Here is a 19,727-nt window from a genome sequence, read left to right as displayed (position 1 = left end):
TTCTCATTACTAGCAAGAGAAGAAATTGTAGATCATCATAAAGATATAGCAAAAATTGCAATGCTGCGTTACAAACTGATCACCAAAAACAAACTATTAAACTATATAACTTTTAACAATGACTAAACTATTCACTTAGCACTGTATATCTAAAATAAGATATCAGGGATCTATATAGGAACAATTGTCAACAGAAAACATGAGATGAAGTGTGGGTCTGTTGCTGAGAAGGTAATTATATGAACCTCAACAAGAAAAAAAAGACCATAAGTCCATAACAGCTTCCTAGTAGAAGAGAATAAGAAAAGTAGAAAGTATTCACAGTATGTCAAAGAACAAGTTTATATTTACCTGAGTAGCCTGCCTATTTGGAGGCATCCTAAAAAAGAGCAGAAATAGTCAATAAATGAAAATAGTGAGATAGTTACAAGAAATAGGAATAAGCAGAGTGGAGTAGAGACCCCTTTGCTTGCGGGGAGACGAGATTCTTCGTGAAAGCCTCTGGAAAGCTCTCAAAACGTTTATGAAGCATTTCAATAGACCGTATCTGGCACAAATATTATCAAATCAAAACAAGCAAGTTTAATAACAATTCTTCTAAATAAAAAAAAGAAGTCAAAATGCACGTTTTGTAATCCATTTCAGAGAAAACAAAAACAGAAAAACATTGACAGATGAGAACATTACCTCCCCTAAGCGACCTCGTGCGCCCATCAGCCCACCAATCAGAGCAGACAAGAGAGTGTACCATATATGAATGTCCATCAGGTAAATCTACCAAAAAGAGACACATACATCAAGTAATATTAACAAAACAAAAGGTGAACTCTCAAAGCATGCAAGGAAGTTCCTAACGTGTTACATAGAGCCAAGCAAAACAGAACTCACAGCAAAGACAGGTGCCCATAGACTAAGAATAGTCAAAGCATTTCTGTTGCCTAAACAAGAAAACAAGAAACTGATTAAATTTGGACAATGAACTGCTCTGTCGAACAGCATCAAATAGAGATTACTAGCAGTTAAGCATCCCACTATACTAACACAATTCTATATATCATGTTTGGAACAAGATCAGATAAGCATCCTGTCAAAACCAATAAAAAAAAATAAAAATAAAAAAAATAAAAAATTTAGGGGTTGAGAGAGGAGGGTGCACGTGCAGCCCCTCCTCTCTCCCTCTCCAGCACGCGTCGAGGCTGATAAGGGGGGATTTCATCTAATCCGAATCGGATTAGATTTAATCCTCTTCTAATCTATAAATTAGCCCTAATCCTCTCTCTCTTCAACCCCAGCCCTTTTCTCTCTCTCTTTCCTCCCTTCTTTCGCTTTTTCCTCACCGTCGGAGTCGTCGCCGTGGAATCGGCCAGCCGGAGCGTCGCCGAAGGAAATTGGAACCACCACACTCCTCCCATGTGAGCCCTCTCTCATCCCTCTAGTTTTATTTAAAAATAGATAGGTAAATCTGAAATACCTAATTTGCGGAATTCGGCCTCGTCGGCAAATCTGGCCGGCCGGCGGCTTCGAGTCGCAACCGCATCGTCACCGGAGGCTCCGTGCTCCAAGCCTAGTGTCGGAGATGTCTTCTACGGGGTCCTTGTGGCTCTGATCGGCGTTGGATTCCGCGTCGGCCGTCGTGATGAGTCCTCCTCCACCTCGTGAGGACGACAGAGGAAGGGTGAGAGAGAGAGGAGAGGTTGAAGGTGGTCGCGAAGGGGTCGCCGGCGAGAGGTCGCCGGCGGTCACCCTCTCCCTCAGTCATCTTCTCGCGTCGGTCGCGAGGGGGGGAAGAAAATGGTTGGCTGGGCTCGGGTGAAACCCGAGCCAACCACCTTTTCTTTTTTTTAAGTCGGGTTCGGTTCGGGTTTGGATTTCGGATCCACAAACCCGAACCGAAACACTTAAGTTGGTGGGCTACGGGTTAGCCCGAGCCCAATTCAACTAATTCGGCTGGGCCTCGGCCCAATCCGATTTAGTTGATGTCTTTTGGATTGGGCCAGGCCAGCAGCCCAACCCAATCCAATGGGTAATTTTTTTAAACCCATTTTAGTTATTTTTTATTTTTAAATTTTAAAAATATTGTTATTATTCAAATTAAAATTTTAAATATTATTTATTATTTAAGGTGGTGAATTCTAGTACGTGAGCTAGAGATTTGAGGTTTCAGTTGTCTTGCCTAGACTCAGGTGAGTGAATTCACTCACGTGTTTATTTTATTATATTTCGTATTTTTTGTCAGAAAATGTAAATTTTCTGTGTGCAAATTATTTATTTCACCCTTATATGTAAAAATTAAATTGTTGCAATTTATGTGTGCAAATCTATTTATTTCATCCGTACGTGCGAAAATTTAATTGTTTTATTTTCCTATGTGCATTTAATTATTATATTCAATGCATCACCATACTTCGTGCAAATATTGAAATTTGTGAAAAGAAAAATAAGACTAGTATTGATACGACTTAGAGAACAGTCCCGGTATAAATCGTTTGCGATTTTCCGTAGTGACTCAAGTCTATCTGGCAGTCCAGGGGAAAGTCCTAAATTATATCACTGCGGTGACTTTCTTAGGTGACTCTGGCAGGGTTAGGGAACAGTCCTAGGAAGTATGAGAAAATTTCCTAGGTGACTCTAACTTCTCTCAATGGTTAGAGAAAAAGACAGAGTGTGTTGATCACAGGGTGATACCCTCTGATGACCCTAACCGGATCAGCTATGAAGAAAAGTCCCGAGCGTCATCTCGAGATGACTTCTAGTTGATGTGGATTCACAGGGTTTAGACCCATTGAGACATATGACAGTATAAATATCAAGAAGATGTTAATATATTGAAAACGTGCAAGGTTACAAGTTGTGACATTTCTCTATTGTTATCATTGTTATTATGTAGAGAGCATGCCTATTGCATATTATGATGGATATTGTTGCTTTTAGTTTAATTTATTCAGCATTATTATATTTTAAAATTTATTTGGTTCGAGTGGATTCCACTCACTAAGCTATAATTGTTGGCTCACGAGTTCTTTTTTTTTTGTATTTGTTTATTTATTTCAGGTAATAGTCAGCGGGGCGACTGAGCGTGATGTACCCGGATTCCACCTCCACTTAGGATTCACCTATTTACCTTTTCGCTCTTTTAGATTTTGTGCTTTAGATTAGAAGTTTTTTTTTATTTTTATTTTTTGTTTAGAAACTCAAAAACATTAACATTGTTTTTATTTTAATTGCATTTAGAAATAAAATTTTAATATAGCACATTTTTATTTATTTATTTATCTTGTCATCGTATACGTAAAGAGTATTATTAAGGCTTCGTGCATCTCAAGCATATTGAGATATATGGCCGGTCATGATTCCTATTTTGGATCGTGACACATCCCAAGCATAAAACATATGTTAACCTCTCCTCTGTAATAGTACTTTTCTCATAAGAAGTCAGGCTGAAACATTGGTGCAACAAAAGTCTCATGAAAATGATTGACGTACAAATACAAACACTACAAGTAGGATGAATTTAGCAAGATACTTATGTACTAACCCTTTGATACCAGATCATGCCAGGAGTATTTCAAATCATGAAGTTGCACGATTATATTGGTTGGTTGGACCAATGGCTTAATCTGCCAACATGAAAATGGTTAGCAAATGTCCAAAAGCCGACATTAGGATTAATTAGTTACCAGTGTAGAGTAAAAATAAAGATTGTAGAAATTAAATCAATAATATATTATAAGAAAACTACATAGTATCAACATAAAAGTTGTGTGAAAGAAAATCCCACTTACCTGCAGATAGTAAGCAAAAGTAAATTTGCAAGCAAATATCACCAACCAAAATAGCACATATCTGCATTGCAAATGTTGTGAAAAGGTGTGATAAAAGAAAAGCAAGAAAATATATCACATGCCTACAAAAGAGTGAGAATGACAATATTCCATCATTATCATGAATAACCATTGGAGTTTTACACCAGCGAATAGAATTTCAATATGTTAACCAAATGAAAGAGTAGATAAAATTAATTACAATTAGAAGTAAAAACCATGGTTCAAAGTTCCATTTCAGTTTTGGTTTCAATTTCAGCTCGGTACAAAACATTTTGGTCAGTTTCAGTTCTAGTTTTGTTGTATCGATTTCAGACATCTTTTGATAAATAGCCTCACTTATCTTGTTTTTCAATGCATCACACAAGATCTAATAACATTTAAGCAATGAGGTTGATATTGAGTTAGTACAAGTTGTAATTAGGTTTGTTTTCAATTCAATGCTAGTTTCAAGGGGCAGTTTCAAATCAGGGGGACTAAAACATAGAAGGTCTCAGTGAAATGGCTTGATTTCGGGTGAAACTTCAAACGAAGGTAAGAACCATTGCTTACATTGGAAATTATCATCTATTCCTCCATCTGGAATCCTTTTGGGTAAAGGAACAATCACTCTAGGATTCATTGGCATATACAGTATCAAATTGGTAAATAACTGCAGGCTTATGACTTCATGGGAAATCCCTTGCTTGCCTAATTTTTCTTTGGCAAACAACTTGATAAAAAATTCTATAGATCAATGTAAGATTGATATAGTCATAAAGTTTCTCTTCCGTGCACCCTTCTCAAACTTCGAGGTGCTCTTTGTGCTCATATTGCTGGGAGAAGGCCATATGAATGACAAGATGTGCCACATCCCAAGCACAAATTGATCTGTTTATTGCAAACTTTCAGTATTCCTCACTAAGTTCAATCAGAGAACCTCACCCAGAGTTTATCCATTTGAAAAAGCATATCTCCCTTTGAGATTCTAAGAAGATAGCGACAACTGACAACCGGCAAGGATCAAGCAGTGGGAGAAACGATATTATAGAAGAAGAGTACTGATATTGATGGAAGTTCATAAATGAGGGGCAAGATCTAGTATCAAATGAATCAAAGGGAATTGAAGTAACAGTATTCCAAGGAATCAACTTAATAAAGCTTTGTCATAAGTTTCTAATAGGACAAAACTGGATTTAGGTTAAACTACGATAACAACAATACCCAAACTTTGGGCTGTCTATTTAGACCCTTTCCTCCATTAGCACTATTAAGTTCAAGTTCTATGCCAAACCAAGTGCCATCATATCATTTCCTCCTTCCCTTCCTTCTTCACCGTCCGCTTGACATGGACGTGTGTCTACCCTTTTCATTTGATTAGTAGTTAGATTTGACAAGATTAAATTTGGTCTGATCTTGCTTGATACAACCAATTAATCTAGCACTTTTAATGTTAGCCAAGTTGCAGGGAGCTTTTGTCCAAAGTTTGCATACCAAAAAGATGTACCCAAGTAGGTGAGCTGCAAATTTATTTACCTCAGTAGATACACTCTGGGCCACATGAGCTTTCATGGGACAACATGGGCATGCCAAGAAGAACCTTCCCATGACAACAATTTCGTTCAATAGAAATTGCTAAACCAATAAACAATACCAGGCAGTTGCTATATGTAGGATTAGAGTGCAGCCGTTAAACAACCAATTGTTTCAGAGGTTATTTTGGCATGATTTCCCTGGTTACAACTTACAAGTACGAAACCTCGCTGACGGAGTTCACAACTAACATCAAGTATATTCTCTAACTCCGAGGGGTGCTTAAATTCAGCCCATCTACCATACCTTGTGTGGCATCCACATGGAGCATAAGTCACCTATTAAAGTAAATAAGTTTCCAAATCACCCATTTGAGTATATTTTGGTGTACAAACTTTGGTCAAAAGCATGTTGTGGCAGAAAGCAGAACGTGAAATATCATGTCATAGATACTGAACGGGAAAGCACATTGATATTCACTTACAACATCTGGTAGAAATCATTGAGGATAGCCAAAAGAAATCAAGTATGAAATAAAAAATGTCAATACACTTATGGAAACACTCTTTCAAGAGAAAAATAGATACCTGGCATAGTCACTGGTCTTCTCAAAAAGACCACGTCCGACATAATATCGCTCCTAAATTCATCAAAGTAATTAAAAGGAGTATTTAAAGGAATTAATCGCACATTCATATGTCAAATTGGATGTTTAATGATGCTAAAGGGAAGTGCAATTACTTGGTAAATCCACTTGAAAAACTGAAAGAAAGGCCATCGATCAGATATGTCTGACAGAGTATGGCAAGCTGGAATTTTCACTAATAATGCAAATGTCATCCGTATAGCAGCATAAACACCAAGAACAAGAACATATAGTCGAAAATAAGTTGAATCTGAATTCCGGTTATTTCTCTCATCCAAGACCTTCCTGGCTCATATTCAACAAATATGTTCATGAAAGCAAGAATTGGACAAATACAAAACCAAATGCAGAATACATGTAGCTGACATAACACTCACCAGTAAAGATAAGTCATAAATGTTGAAACTGCGCCCAACCAGAAAAACCTGATAATCAGCCTTGAAATTGCAAAAGCTCTAGCTGTTCTATAAGCACCAAACATAAGTAGAACATCCAAACAGCCTACAAGAAAAAAACAATAGTTCACCTGAAATAAATTAGTACTTAAATTTAAAAAAAAAATATTGCATTAAAAAGTAAATTAGTCAAGAAATTAAAAATGTATGTCAAGTAACAACTGAAAAACATTAGAAAAATAGATTAACGTACTCTCTATGAAGTTCAAGATAAAAAATGCTGGTCCAGTGCTAAGTACTACTTTAAAGGTATCCAAGTTAATCTTTCCCTTGTGAAAAGCTATGATAGTTAAACCCTGCACAACATAATCAAAGCAAATGATAATTCCATTTTCAACTTGATCACAAATATTGACTTAGAAGGAAGTAGTGACTAAGCAAACTTACTTGGAACATTAGAAATAGAAAAATCCACAAACGGTGAAAACTGCGATACAGATGTAAAAATGTGCGGTGCTCAACAAAGCTACTTTTTCCTGTCTGCAAATGACAATAGATACATGTCAAGATGCCGCTTCGGAACCAAAAAAATTAAACAGAAGTCTTCTTCCCTTCCACCCACCATGCTTCCCCTTTGGGAGAAAAGCACATAACTCCAATAGTAGGCACATCCAAGAAGCACAAAAAAAATTATATAAGATAAGGTATGTAGATTATAAGGCATAAACCTTATAATGAATTGGCACAATTAGCCAATATTCTTTAAAAAAGTAAATATTAGTGTCACACTGCTTCATAAAGGGAAGATAGCTATATGAAAAGGAGGGGCAAACAAAGTATCAGTGCTGCATAGGCCCACATACATAGAGTATATATTATATATCCTATATAATTCATTTTTAAATATTAGAAATGCTAGATCGCCTAGGCATTATGCTGTGGAGACAATGCCCATATGTTGTAGGCACCTTTCAAAACACTAAATGAATGTGTTCTACCTTCTACTAAGGTATGCTATAATATACCAAAGGAAAATCTAATTTTTAGATCCTAACAAGCAATGTTCGACCTTCAAGGAATGCCAACAACTTCATATTTAATTGAAGAATCTCAATATTATGGTATGAGTAGGAAAATATGCAAACATTCTAAGATAGTTGAACTTATAGCCATATGATATGGGGATAATGTAATAACTAAAAAAAAAAAGGTCATCTGCCTTGCACATGCCTTGCATTCTTCTTCCTTTTCTTCTTTCCTTTTTCTTCTACCTTTCTATTCCTTTTTTTGCATGTATCCAAAAGCCCTTGACTTATCCTATAAAAGCCTTACCATCTTCTCCTCCCCACGCCGCAACGATTTCCATTTACCTCATAAGCAACCTTATCAAGCTCTCTTTTTCCACTACTCTATCTTGAGCAACCTCCTCATGCCAAACCCACCACAGCCCCATCACCGGCATCACAACTGCCATTACCCCCTCAGCCACCAGTGACTCCAGCGAGCCCAACCCTTTCCGCACTTCATTGTCATCACACCTAACTCCAAGCAACACCAGCAACCCCAACCCTTTCCACACCACAAAAACATCTCTCGATATCTTAAATTTTTTTATTAAAAGTATGATAATGCATGTCAATGACATACAGGGAAGTGCCAATGGCACGTCGGAGCGTGTCAACAGTGGTACGACACGGCATGTGCCACTGCCACTGCAATCATTGCATGAAATAACAAGAATGAAGCATATGATTAATATTGGCATACTACCTATGTTCATGAAGTTAAAAGGCATTTATAATAGAAAGTTTAGAACATGAAAAGCTAAAACTATATTTTCGTAAGCATATAAAAATATGATAAAATCATAAAGAAGGAAATATATTGTTTACATAGAATGGTGTCTTGAGGACAACATGGCAAACAACTACAACTGCTAATATGGAATACTTTATGAAAGGTATACCCATGGGCATGAAAAAGCTGAGTCAAATAATACCACAGTACAAAAGGAATCCCAAAGGAGAAGTGTACTTAGCATATGACAAGAATGAGAAGGAAAAAATGATTGTCTAATTATGACAAATAAAGTCTTTCATCTAGAGATACAAAAAGGAAAAGAATGATCATTCTAGGTAGCAAGTAATGCTACTGAAATACACCAAATTTTTTAACAGCAATAGGCCAAGAGCTAAATGAATTTAATTTAATGACTATGACATGAACCAAGAGAATAAATGCAAGAAGCAAAAGTGTTCAACCATGTCTAGTGTTTCAACAAACAAAGCTCATAACTATTTTGTTGTTCATATGAAATTTTGGCACCAAAGTTATCTGACATACCCTCTTCCATTTTTTTGGCTTCAGCAAAAACTTAGAATCCTTCCTAGGTGGCCAACGCAGCTCAAAGCAAGAAGGTGACCTGAAATTATAAAACTCATATAAGCAAAAAGAAAGAAGAAAAGCATTGGAAACAAAATAATATGATAAAAGTACAACCAGAAATATTCATTGAAATCATCATAGTTCCGCCATGAAGAGTGTGCAGCTTTCCCATTATTATTGCTAGCAGCTTCCTGGAAATTGCAGGAGGTATATAGATTAAGAAAAGCACACAACATAGAAAGAAAACCTTGAAGCAACAATTTCGATATCAAAATTTAAAAACTAGCATAAGTGTTTAGTTTTTTATTGTCAATATAATCGTTTAAAATAACTATATATGAATCAATACTTATTTATCCTTAAAGCCATTTACAGTAAGCATAAAAGCATGCAACTTCAAACTAATAGACAATGCGGTCAGTTTAGCAATTAAACAATGTACACAAATTCAAAATCCTACCGCTGCCATAGTCTCATAGATTGGAGAAATTATTTCCCTCAGATATGAAACAGAACCATCACTAGAGGTACAACTTTTCGCTACAGTCGCTTCAGATGAATCTAGGATAGCATCCAGTTCCTTTGCCATCTGCAATAACACATCTTCACAGAACTCAATGCATGGGAATAGATACAATAGTTAGATACTAGATAGGTATATAAATTGAAAAAGAATAATGTGCATCAAAATGCATTAGCACATTCTTATATGTAAAAAGCACAAGCAAAGAAAATGCAGAATTGGGTTTTTCTTCTGATCGACTTGTAAAAAGAAAATGGACATTAAAATAAAGTCATCTGATGAGTCGGAAAAAAACCAAGCAAGCCAACAAAAAAAAGGAACTGAAGCTGAAAGGCATGAAAACTTGGCATTTACAGTGTAATACTAGGAAAAGAACAATCACAACGATATAAATCTTTTATTTGGAAATAGGAAAATAACAAATAAGATATAGAAAAGACAGAAATAAGATCCAATGAACACAAACAGAAGCCGGTAGAAATCTCAAAAGAGAATATCTTGTATATTGAAGTTTTCACATATTGCTGATTCTCCAAAGTCATCATCTAGAATGGATTAGGTGTTCCACCGCAAAAAATTAAATAGCATGAATGAAGTGATTATATCGTAGTGTGTCTGACATGTGCCATGTATACATGAACGAGATTATATGATTCATATTTTTCAGGTGCAAATGAATGCATGTGGTTTTCATAACTATTCAAAACTTGACAACTAGAACAAATCACTCACATTGTGAAATATGTAGCAAAGGCATTCTGGAAGAAACCGAACATTTGCAGCCTCACCCCAAATAAGAAAATACAGAGAAATCAATACGAGTTTCCTGCTTTTGTTCAGTGCTTCTAGGCTGCAATTAATGATTTATATAAGTGACAGCCAAATCAAAAGGACAATTATCTCCACAAAATATATTAGTGACTACCTGTTCCATGCTATTCGTATGCCCAGGTATCTACACCACTTTATATAGTTGTCTAGTACTTTGCGGAAAACTTCAGTGATCGCCTTCTCATCAATTTTCTACAGTTGAGTCAAAGAATTAAAATATATCCATGCCTAGGCTATAATTTGTAGCCATTAAAGATCAGGATGTACACTTGCATGATTCACAATCAGATCCAAAGGGAATCAGAAAAATAATGCATGCACAATCACAGTTCCAAGTTTCAAAGCTAGTATGGACACAGCAAGTCTCAGTTTGAATCTGACATTTGAACAAATTCCATGCTACAACTTTTCAGATATCATCTATTCCTCAGTTCTTTTTCCTTTAAATGCATAATCTGGATTTAAATTGATTATCAATGAGAACAACAAGGAAGAACAAGAGCATGCTTTAAATTGTTGAGAAACATCTAGTGAGACACCAAATCTCTTGCATTTTGTTGGGATACAGACTGTATACTGCAAAACCACACAGAAAACAGACAACCAGATATAATCCAATTTTGGCATATGCAGCTATCCATAATGCCTTAATTAGTTCAATATAAGTTCAAGAGTTACTTGGACATGTGACATGCCTGTACATTTGTTGGAAAAAAAGACTGAAATATTGCAATACCACAAGGAAAAAAAAGGCAACCAGATAAAATAAGTTTCAGCAAAACATTCATAACAGAAACAACCCAAAATTGCAAGCAAATGTTCAAGAACATATTATCAAATGTAAGCTAAATGAATTCAGCAATACAGAGAATGAAAGTTGTAAATGATCATTAAACCGTCTATTAAAATATAAGCAAGATTAAATCCACTTCAGCTTAAACTTAACAAACCAGGAAATCTAAAATTCACAATCAAAATATTTCCAAAGAGAACAATAGATCGACTACTAGACTTAGATCAATCAAGAGCGAGCTAAAGATAAATCTAGGCTTCAATACCTCAAAGATGGTTGCAGGATTTAGGACCAAAACAGTAGCAAAAGTTAGATCTCATCCGGTGCATTGTTTTAAAAAACTTCTGCCTTCGGCTCCTTAGATAAAGTATAACTAGGCTCCACTTAAGTCCCACCTAAGTGCCACCTTAGCATCTCCTATCATATTTTACTATGCAGATTAACTTTGCAATTAAAAAATTGTTGTGCATGTTGCTGAATTAGTGGATTCAAATAGTTCACTTTAGTTCTTAACAAGAATGCATTAGTATATTGTTTAGATTACAAATATTAATTTAACTTCTTCTCTAACTATTATTTATTTTATGTATTTAAGTTTAGACCATCTTGAATTCTGGATGCACACCTAGGCACTACATGATCTCTTGTCCGTCTTTCTACTGCTTACATTCTTTTAAAACCTTGATCCAATGTGAAGGATAGTGTTTAATTTAACACCTTCCCTTCGTCTTCAACTTCGAGCACTAATAGTCCTTGTTTTATTGCAACAAAACATCAAATGGAGCATAGTGATAAGATAGATTGACAACAAACCCACAAGGTTTATGGGAGGTTTATAGAGAGGAGATAAAGGGAGGAGTCACACAAGGACAGTGGGAAAGAGTAAGAGTAGAGGAGAAATTTATGTGCAGAAGAAAAGTGTTTGATATCCTTCCATAGATGATCCCCCTCTAGAGTCTTTATAGGGTTTATAAAGAGGAGGGGAAGACCAAAGTTTTCCCTGAGAGGTCTAAAGGTTAAGAACTTAAGGATCTATATTGGGAAGTTCAAAGGACGAGAAGAAGTCTAAATAGTTTTCTTGAGGATTCCCAAAAGGTGGAGGCAGCCCACTAACCTAACCTAACCCAAACTGAGTACCTAATCTAATAACTGATCCAATAGCCAAGCACAATGGTGCAGACATCCTCGCACATCATGCTAATATTATAATTGTTCAAATAAAGAAAGTAAAAAATCCAATTGGAAATTGATGTCACATCAATAGCATTAATTAGTTGGATATAAGTTCTAATTTTACTTGGACATGAGACATGCATGTTCACTAATACAGAGTGAGAACTGATTTTAATGAAATATATAAACTGAAACACCAACTTCTCATCAATATAAAATTTCATGTTAGGATAAATAAACACAACCTATCCTTGAGTAATCACCAATTTCACTTATCTAACTCTTTTCTATAGATGCCTCAACTTCCCCCGTATACAAACAGGAAAGCTTCATTCTAACCTAATTTTGTTAAAAATTTCAATATTCTAAGCATCGAGATCGGCCACTGAAAAAATGATATGTAACTGTCAAATCAATTGGATTGGGTATCAGCTGCCCCTATCGGGTGATACAGTATCGAACTATTTTTATAATTACGTAAAATTATAAAAAAGATTTTATAAAGCATGAAAATTTTTAAATTTTAGAAAAAGTGATAAAAAAATAATAATGACTCACATATAAAACCTAATAACTATAAAGTACTCACTCAAAAGTCAAAACCATAATAAATTTCGAGCTTAATCTCGTAAATTTCTATACTTGTAACTTATTACTGTAGAAGTGAAATGATTCACTATTGTTTTGCAACAATAAAAAAATAGGGAGTTAAAAGAACAGTACATAAAGAGAATTTATTCTATATTCAGACCATGAAGCATTACGCTACTTAAATTCACAAAAGAATCTTAGTAAGTGGCATGCTAAGTGGTCATCATTTTTACAAGAATATACTTTTCATCTGAGACATAAAGCCAGAGTGAGCAATCGAGTACCTGATGCTTGGAGTTGGAGATCAAATTCACTGGTTACTATGTCAATACAAGTTGTAGGCATTGAATCAATTAAAGGTCAATATAGTGATGATCCATACTTTGGACCTATCCTACAGTCATGGTATTGATTCAACATCAAATTTTCTTCTGCATGAAGGATATTTATTTCCCGAGACACAACTATGTATTCCTATTGGTTCTCTGAGAGAAAGTTTAACTCATGATTTGCATAGTGGTGGGCTAGGTGGACATTTTGGTCAATATAAAACCCTTTCTTTAGCACAAGAGATATATTTTTGGCCTAAGATGCGTAGTGATGTTGAGAGGTATGTGAAAAATTGTCATATATGCCAATCTTTTAAGGGTCATACACAGAAAACTGGATTATACACCCCCTTACTTATTCTTACTATGCCTTCGAAACATATTACCATGGATTTCATACTAGGGTTACCTCGCACTGCACGTAAAGTTGATTCAATCCTTGTAGTTGTTGATAGATTCACTAAAATGGCACACTTCATTGCATGTCAAAAATCATCTGATGCATCTCATATAGCAAATTAATTTTTCAAGGAAGTAGTTCGTCTGCATGGTTTTCCGAAATCATTTATTTTAGATAGGAATACAAAAAATTTGAGTCATTTTTGGAGAACTTTATGGTCTAAACTGGGCACTAAATTACAATATAGTGGTGCATATCATCCTCAAACAGATGGTCAAATTGAAGTAAATAATCGATCATTGGGTAATCTATTGAGGTATCTAGCTAGAGAGAAACCCTCTTAGTAGGATCTAATTCTTTCTCAAGCTGAATTTGCTTACAATAGTTCCATCAATTGATCCACTGGAAAATCACCCTTTGAGAGTATTATGGTCATCCTATTTCCCACTACCTTGATAGAACCCCTATACCATATAATGGAAGAAATAGTGTTGATGCTAAAACCTATGTTCAAAGAATTCACCAAGTGCACTAAGAGATTCTTGAAAACTTGCAGGTATCTATAAACAAATATAAAGAAGCAGCAAACCAACACCGCTAGGAGAAAGATTTTGCCAAGTTGGGAAGTAATGCTTATTTGTTAGAACTTCCACCTGTGATGTCTACTTCACTGATCTTCAATGTTGCTGATTTATTCACATATCATGGAGGCCCAGTGTAACCAATAAATGTTAGCTCACTACCTTTTGAGCAATCGACAGCTGTTGACCAGATTGATGATATACTTGATATACGTGAGACCAAAACACGACGGGGTACACACCGACAATATCTGGTTCAATGGAAAGATCGCTCCATTTCTGATGCTAGCTGGATCGAGGAAGACAAATTAAGGAGACTACAAGAAGATCTATACCAGAAATATATGGAGGCTATCTCATCGGAGTCAAGATTTTTTCCACTCATAGGGAATTGATGTGGGCATCATCTTCAATTTGACCAAAATAAAATTGGTTGAGTCTAATTTTGGTTTAATTGAGCTAATTAGGCTCAACTTATTTTCACATTTAATTTGTTGAGTTGATTTTTAATTCAAATGATTAATTGAATTAGTCAATTGATAGATATGATCAGCCTATATATGGGGGATGTCCGCATTGAGTTATTACCTAAATTGGGTTACTCAATTTAGATAAGACCTAAGCAATTAGGGTCCTATTAGAAAATGAATTCTATTAGAATCTTAATTGATAGTTATGGTAAGCTTATATGTGGGGGATGTCCACATTGATTTATTACCTAAGTTGTGTTAGTCAATTTAGGTAAGATGATCAATTAGTGTTCTCTTAGAAAATAAGTTCCTATTAGAATCAGGTAGAATTAAAATTGTTAATCTATTTTAAGAGTTATTACATGAGAAACAAGGAACGATTGAATAAAATTTATTTAAATTTCTCATTTTCTCTCCTACGATCTTCTTCTCTCTCCCTCTCTCTCCTCCCATCCTCCTACTCCATCTTAAGATTCTTCTCTAATCTCTTTTACTTCCTCTTTAAACATCTCTCCTTCAATCTTTACTTTTCATTTGCTACTGTTGCTGTCTAGAAGATTCCAATAGTGAAAGAGAATTTTTGAGTGCCCGGATGTGAAGAGGAAGACCAAAGTGAAAGCACTACTATTTCATTTATTGATAAACCTAAACTCTAAAGTCTTTCCATATACCATATTTTATGTCTTTCTACTGTCAACATATCTATTTGAGAGTTGAGGAAGTTGCTGCCTTATTAGAGTGATTTTCTCTCATTCCATCTAGTAGTGATCATTTTACTCAATTAACTTATTATCAATTATTACTTACTATATTTTATTGTAGTTACTTATTAGGGTTGATTGTTCTCCAAAACATTCATTCATACAAGATTTGCAATAATTGTGCAATCAGTTCTTCCACTTGGCTCAATAGACCCAACTTCCTCATTGTTGTCCTCCTTCTAGCACTTGAATGTTTCTAAATTAAATAAGTGATTCCCAAGCTCATAAGCCAAATTCATGCTTGAAATAACTATATATCAATCGATACAAAAGGGTATTGCGGTACCCTACATATCTATGTCATGGAAGGTAAGCACACTAATCATCCAGTAAATCCACACCTTGCTTGGGCCCTAACTTTTCTTGAAAGTTTCAACTTGATTCTAGCAAAACTGGTTTAGGTACAAATTAGACTATGGTCACTTATGTTAATCTGTCACTAGAAAACAAATTGCCACCTGATTATCCCCAAATTACTTTCAATAGATTGAATCCTAATTAGCATTTTTTACTAAGATTTGAGAGAGTACAAATTGAGAAATGGAGAGAATAATTTAGTTACTATTGTTGACGCCCAAAGTTGTAAAATGAGCCGCCATTTAGTCTACCATGACTAGCTGCTACTCGCTAAGGTAGCCACTAGCCACTATAGTCCCAAAATGTCTTTCCAACCTGCTATAGTTGTAGAATAGCACTTAGAGAGCGAATCCCCCATGGCAGCCACTGCAACATTTTTTGGTGAACACTGTTATTAACAACTTAAACCTATAGCATTAAATATCAAAAAAGCAAGTTTGCAAAGTGTTGAGTTTTGCATATATGTTTTAAGTTAACATGACTTAAAGCTCAGCAAAGGATCTAGGACTGTCATTAACCCTGCAACTCAAATCAATAATTAGAGAAGAAATCATATAATATTAAAGCAGCAAAAACAGAATTAGAATAGTAATTGTCTCATTCACCACATTACACAAAGTAGCTTACAAGGGATGCAGGAGCTGGTACAGGAAAGAGTTTATAAATGACAATGTCGTTTGAAACCATCAACAAGAAAACTAACAGACAACTAACCGGTTCCACTCCGACAGGTATGCCAAGTCGAGCCTGAGCATTTGCTATGGTGAGGACAACATTTTCACGCTGATTCCGAATGTTATCTTTCTGGATATATCAAAGGAAACAGACAGTTAGTGCTAAATAAAAATACAAATTAGACACCTAACTGTAGATGACTCCATAGCTGACAAATATTTAGAAATATGTGTATATATATATAGGTAAATCATATACAACATCCCTTAACCTCTCTCACCCTCCGTTTCTCTCCCTCTGACACAGTGCCAAAGCACAAACCAGACCAGCAAGATGATGGTGTGCCACAGCGGCCAGTGTCGAGACACACCAGCATGCCCCACTTGATTTGACTAATTGCAACACTCAGTAACACCATATTTTATGGCACACCACCAAGATTTTGAAAGACAATATTATAAAGTTGTTGAGCTATAAGTGGAAGTTAATCGGTGCAAATAATGCTTCTATCATTTTCCCAAATCGTATAAAACTGAAATATCTTTCCTAAAAAATTGAAACAGATGCAGTAGAAGAACAAAGGAGATAAATTATTTAACAATATTAGCATCACATAAGTCACAGGAGGAGAAGAAAGTAAGCCTAGCCAAGAATAATAGAAACAAGAAAGAAACATAAATACTTTCGAGTCAGCAGAAGATGAAATAGCATCTCTAATGCCTCATTTATTTCAGCCATATTAGACAGGGTACTTTCAGGTTGTAAGGCGTCATAATTGAAGTGTAAGTTATCTGATAGCATTGTGAGGGCAGAATTGTACAGCTATTTCTATCTACTTATTTTCAAATTGCACTAACTAATAAAGTGAAGAATGAGAATTTCGTCCAGTGCAGAAAAAAATACCAAATGCAAAATCAGTTATTCCATAAGCACCAAGTAGCAATGAAATGCATGAGTTAAAGGACAACGAGCAAGTACAAACCTGGAAACCAAAAACAAATTCCAAGAGATCAAATATATCCAAATTTCTCAGCTTTGGAAGTTCAAAAGCACTGGGAAGTCGAGGGAAGTCTGAAGTGTATCCAATTGCAGATAATGCAGCCCTGACCTGATAAGTCATAGGAAATTATAGCACTTTTAACTTATCTAATAGAAAATCATTTTTCAAATAATAAATGCATATCAACAATTTGTATCACCTTATTCTAGAAGTTTTTTTATAACTTGGTGAATAGACTCAAAATATGCAAGTTTTTTAGTTCTTGATAGATGTGATTTGGACCTAATCAGGTCTCATGGAAGGACATTGGGCTCGATAGATTAAGTTCATTTACCTTATCTGCTTTACATGCTTATGTGGTTTAGTCTGAGTCCTAGTCGTTTAAGTCATTCATTTATTTGCATGAGCTAGATGGATCACATCAGAGTCCAAGTAAGTAATTAGTCTAAGTCTCTATATTGCATGGAATTATAGTATGCGCAGTTCCAAAATAATATTCATAAGATATTCATACGAGGTTCAAATAATATGAAACCAGATAAATTAGATCGGTGACATCAAATCGTCTGCTGTCAAAAGCTATTTGGGATCACTTCCGTATTCAGACTTTGTTCCATTTAGACTCTACCTTGGGCAAAACAGAGTTACAATCAGAGAAAAAGTTCAAAGACAATTTAGATGGTTAAATTATTTGGTTCTTATTTGGTTGATTTATTCTCTATAAATAGCATCTTATGACTTGTATCTTACACATGCTTTTGAATTATTGAATAGAATACTCTTTTCTTCCAGCACTCTATTTCTCTTGGTTCTAGCCTTCTATATGTCTTTGACTTCTCCCCCATCATCTCTATTTGCCTTAACCATCTCTACCTTCTATACGGTTCTTGTCTTTGCTAGCTACCACAGCTATAAGTTAATAACCTTCAACCATTTATCATATCAATTTGGTATCATAGCTCGAGTACCCCAAGCTAATCCATATCATTGATTAATAACTTGCAACTTTGATGAGTTATTAGATTTTTCACATGATAGTGCATAAGAATAAACTAAATGTCAAATGATATTGTACTTCATATGCAAAATCTAAGATGGATATAAGAGATAAGATATGTTAATGTATATACTCTTATTCTCAATGAGAAAATATCTAAGGGCCTCTCCAATCGTACATGGTATCAGAGCGACATCTTCTAGTACGTGCCCTCCCCAACATTCTCAGCTTCTCGTCTTCTCTATCGCTAAGAGCAAAAGGAAGGAATCCCTTGCTTTGACAATCAGAAAGCTCGTATGCGCTTAGGGTAGATCTTCCCCTACTCCTCTTCTCCACTGGCGAAAGCAAAAGAAGAGCTTGCATACTCCTCGCCTTTCACCTTTCGACCCACCCCAACCTCCTCTGGTGTCGTCCACCTCCAACAAGTTACCAAGAAGAAGGAAACCCTTATGTATCACCAGACCAGATATTTCTCATACTGTAAGCATAGTTAGTTTGTGGCAGCCCCTCGATCTATTCAATATGCAGCACTACTTTGAATTCGCAGATATGTGTAGCCATGTAGGGGATTATTACTCACTATCTTTTGATGTTTGCTCATACCTCTCGTGTTCCGTGCTTATTCTGATCTAGATTAGGCAGGTGATCCTACCACTAATCTTTCTATCACTGGATTTTGTGTGTTCCTTAGTGACTCTGCTATATTTTGGCGAAGCAAGAAGCAAGATATTCTCTCTCTCTAGTACTAAAGAAAAATATAAAGCCATGTCCTTCATTTCCATCATTTATTGGGAGACATTGGCATGTCTATTCTTTTGGCCACTGGTCTTTATTGTAATAACAGAATTGATATATAGATTGCAAACAGTCATATATTCAATGAGTAAACAAGATAAATTGAAGTGGACTACCATTTTGTTTGACATCAGTCTCTCTCCTATGTCAACAATGGAGTAGATAACTGATTTCTTGACTAAGTCGCATCTCACTCCACATTTTGAAAATCTAATAGGCAAACTCCTTTGCTTGATCCACCGTGAGTTTGAAGCCAGGGGTTTTGATGTATATATTATTATACTCTTATATTGTACCTGAGACATGTACATGTATATACTCCTATTCTTAATGAGAAAATACCAAAGGGTTTCTCCAATCGTTATAAAGTAAATGTTAGGATTCACGATAATGGCCAACAAGCTCCTAATGTCCACTAAAGGCATGAGCAGAAATTACTTAAATGTAGACCCTGAACCAAGGATTCTAGTTTCGGCCGATCCCGAGTGGGATCGGCCGAAACGGATCGGGATCGGCTGGTTTCGGCCTGCTGGGTGCCTGCAGCAGACAGCTGCCTGCTGCAGGTGCCTGCAGCAGACAGCTGCCTGCTGCAGGCGGCTGCAGCAGAGAGAGAGAGAGAGAGAGATTAAAAAAAGATAGGGTGAGAGAGAGAGAAAAAAATGAAGAGAGAGTGAGGGAGAGGGAAAGATTAA

The 19,727-nt window shown here is 35.7% G+C and overlaps 1 protein-coding gene across 2 annotated transcripts in view; it reads right to left on the bottom strand.

Annotated features, from left to right (window-relative positions):
• LOC140800777 (callose synthase 10) overlaps positions 1-19,727 on the bottom strand; it is a 49,361-nt gene that overhangs the window by 21,502 nt on the left and 8,132 nt on the right. For both annotated transcript variants that reach the window (XM_073155616.1, XM_073155617.1), the window contains exons 6-23: positions 17,226-17,351; positions 16,283-16,372; positions 10,208-10,305; positions 10,015-10,132; positions 9,220-9,348; positions 8,874-8,950; positions 8,718-8,796; positions 6,822-6,914; positions 6,628-6,730; positions 6,357-6,480; positions 6,075-6,264; positions 5,921-5,973; positions 3,783-3,843; positions 3,536-3,617; positions 889-938; positions 688-774; positions 462-547; positions 352-379 (exon numbers count right to left, since the gene is read on the bottom strand). In XM_073155616.1, the coding sequence (XP_073011717.1) occupies positions 352-379; positions 462-547; positions 688-774; positions 889-938; positions 3,536-3,617; positions 3,783-3,843; positions 5,921-5,973; positions 6,075-6,264; positions 6,357-6,480; positions 6,628-6,730; positions 6,822-6,914; positions 8,718-8,796; positions 8,874-8,950; positions 9,220-9,348; positions 10,015-10,132; positions 10,208-10,305; positions 16,283-16,372; positions 17,226-17,351 (1,674 nt within the window). The remainder of the gene's footprint in view (positions 1-351; positions 380-461; positions 548-687; positions 775-888; positions 939-3,535; positions 3,618-3,782; positions 3,844-5,920; positions 5,974-6,074; positions 6,265-6,356; positions 6,481-6,627; positions 6,731-6,821; positions 6,915-8,717; positions 8,797-8,873; positions 8,951-9,219; positions 9,349-10,014; positions 10,133-10,207; positions 10,306-16,282; positions 16,373-17,225; positions 17,352-19,727) is intronic.

Source organism: Typha latifolia, chromosome 14 (genome assembly GCF_019914945.1).
Source record: "Typha latifolia isolate L0001 chromosome 14, TyphaL0001v2, whole genome shotgun sequence".
NCBI classification, from domain to species: domain Eukaryota; kingdom Viridiplantae; phylum Streptophyta; class Magnoliopsida; order Poales; family Typhaceae; genus Typha; species Typha latifolia.
The sequence above is the reverse complement of the archived record's forward strand: the minus strand, read 5'-3'. Positions and strand labels throughout refer to the sequence as shown.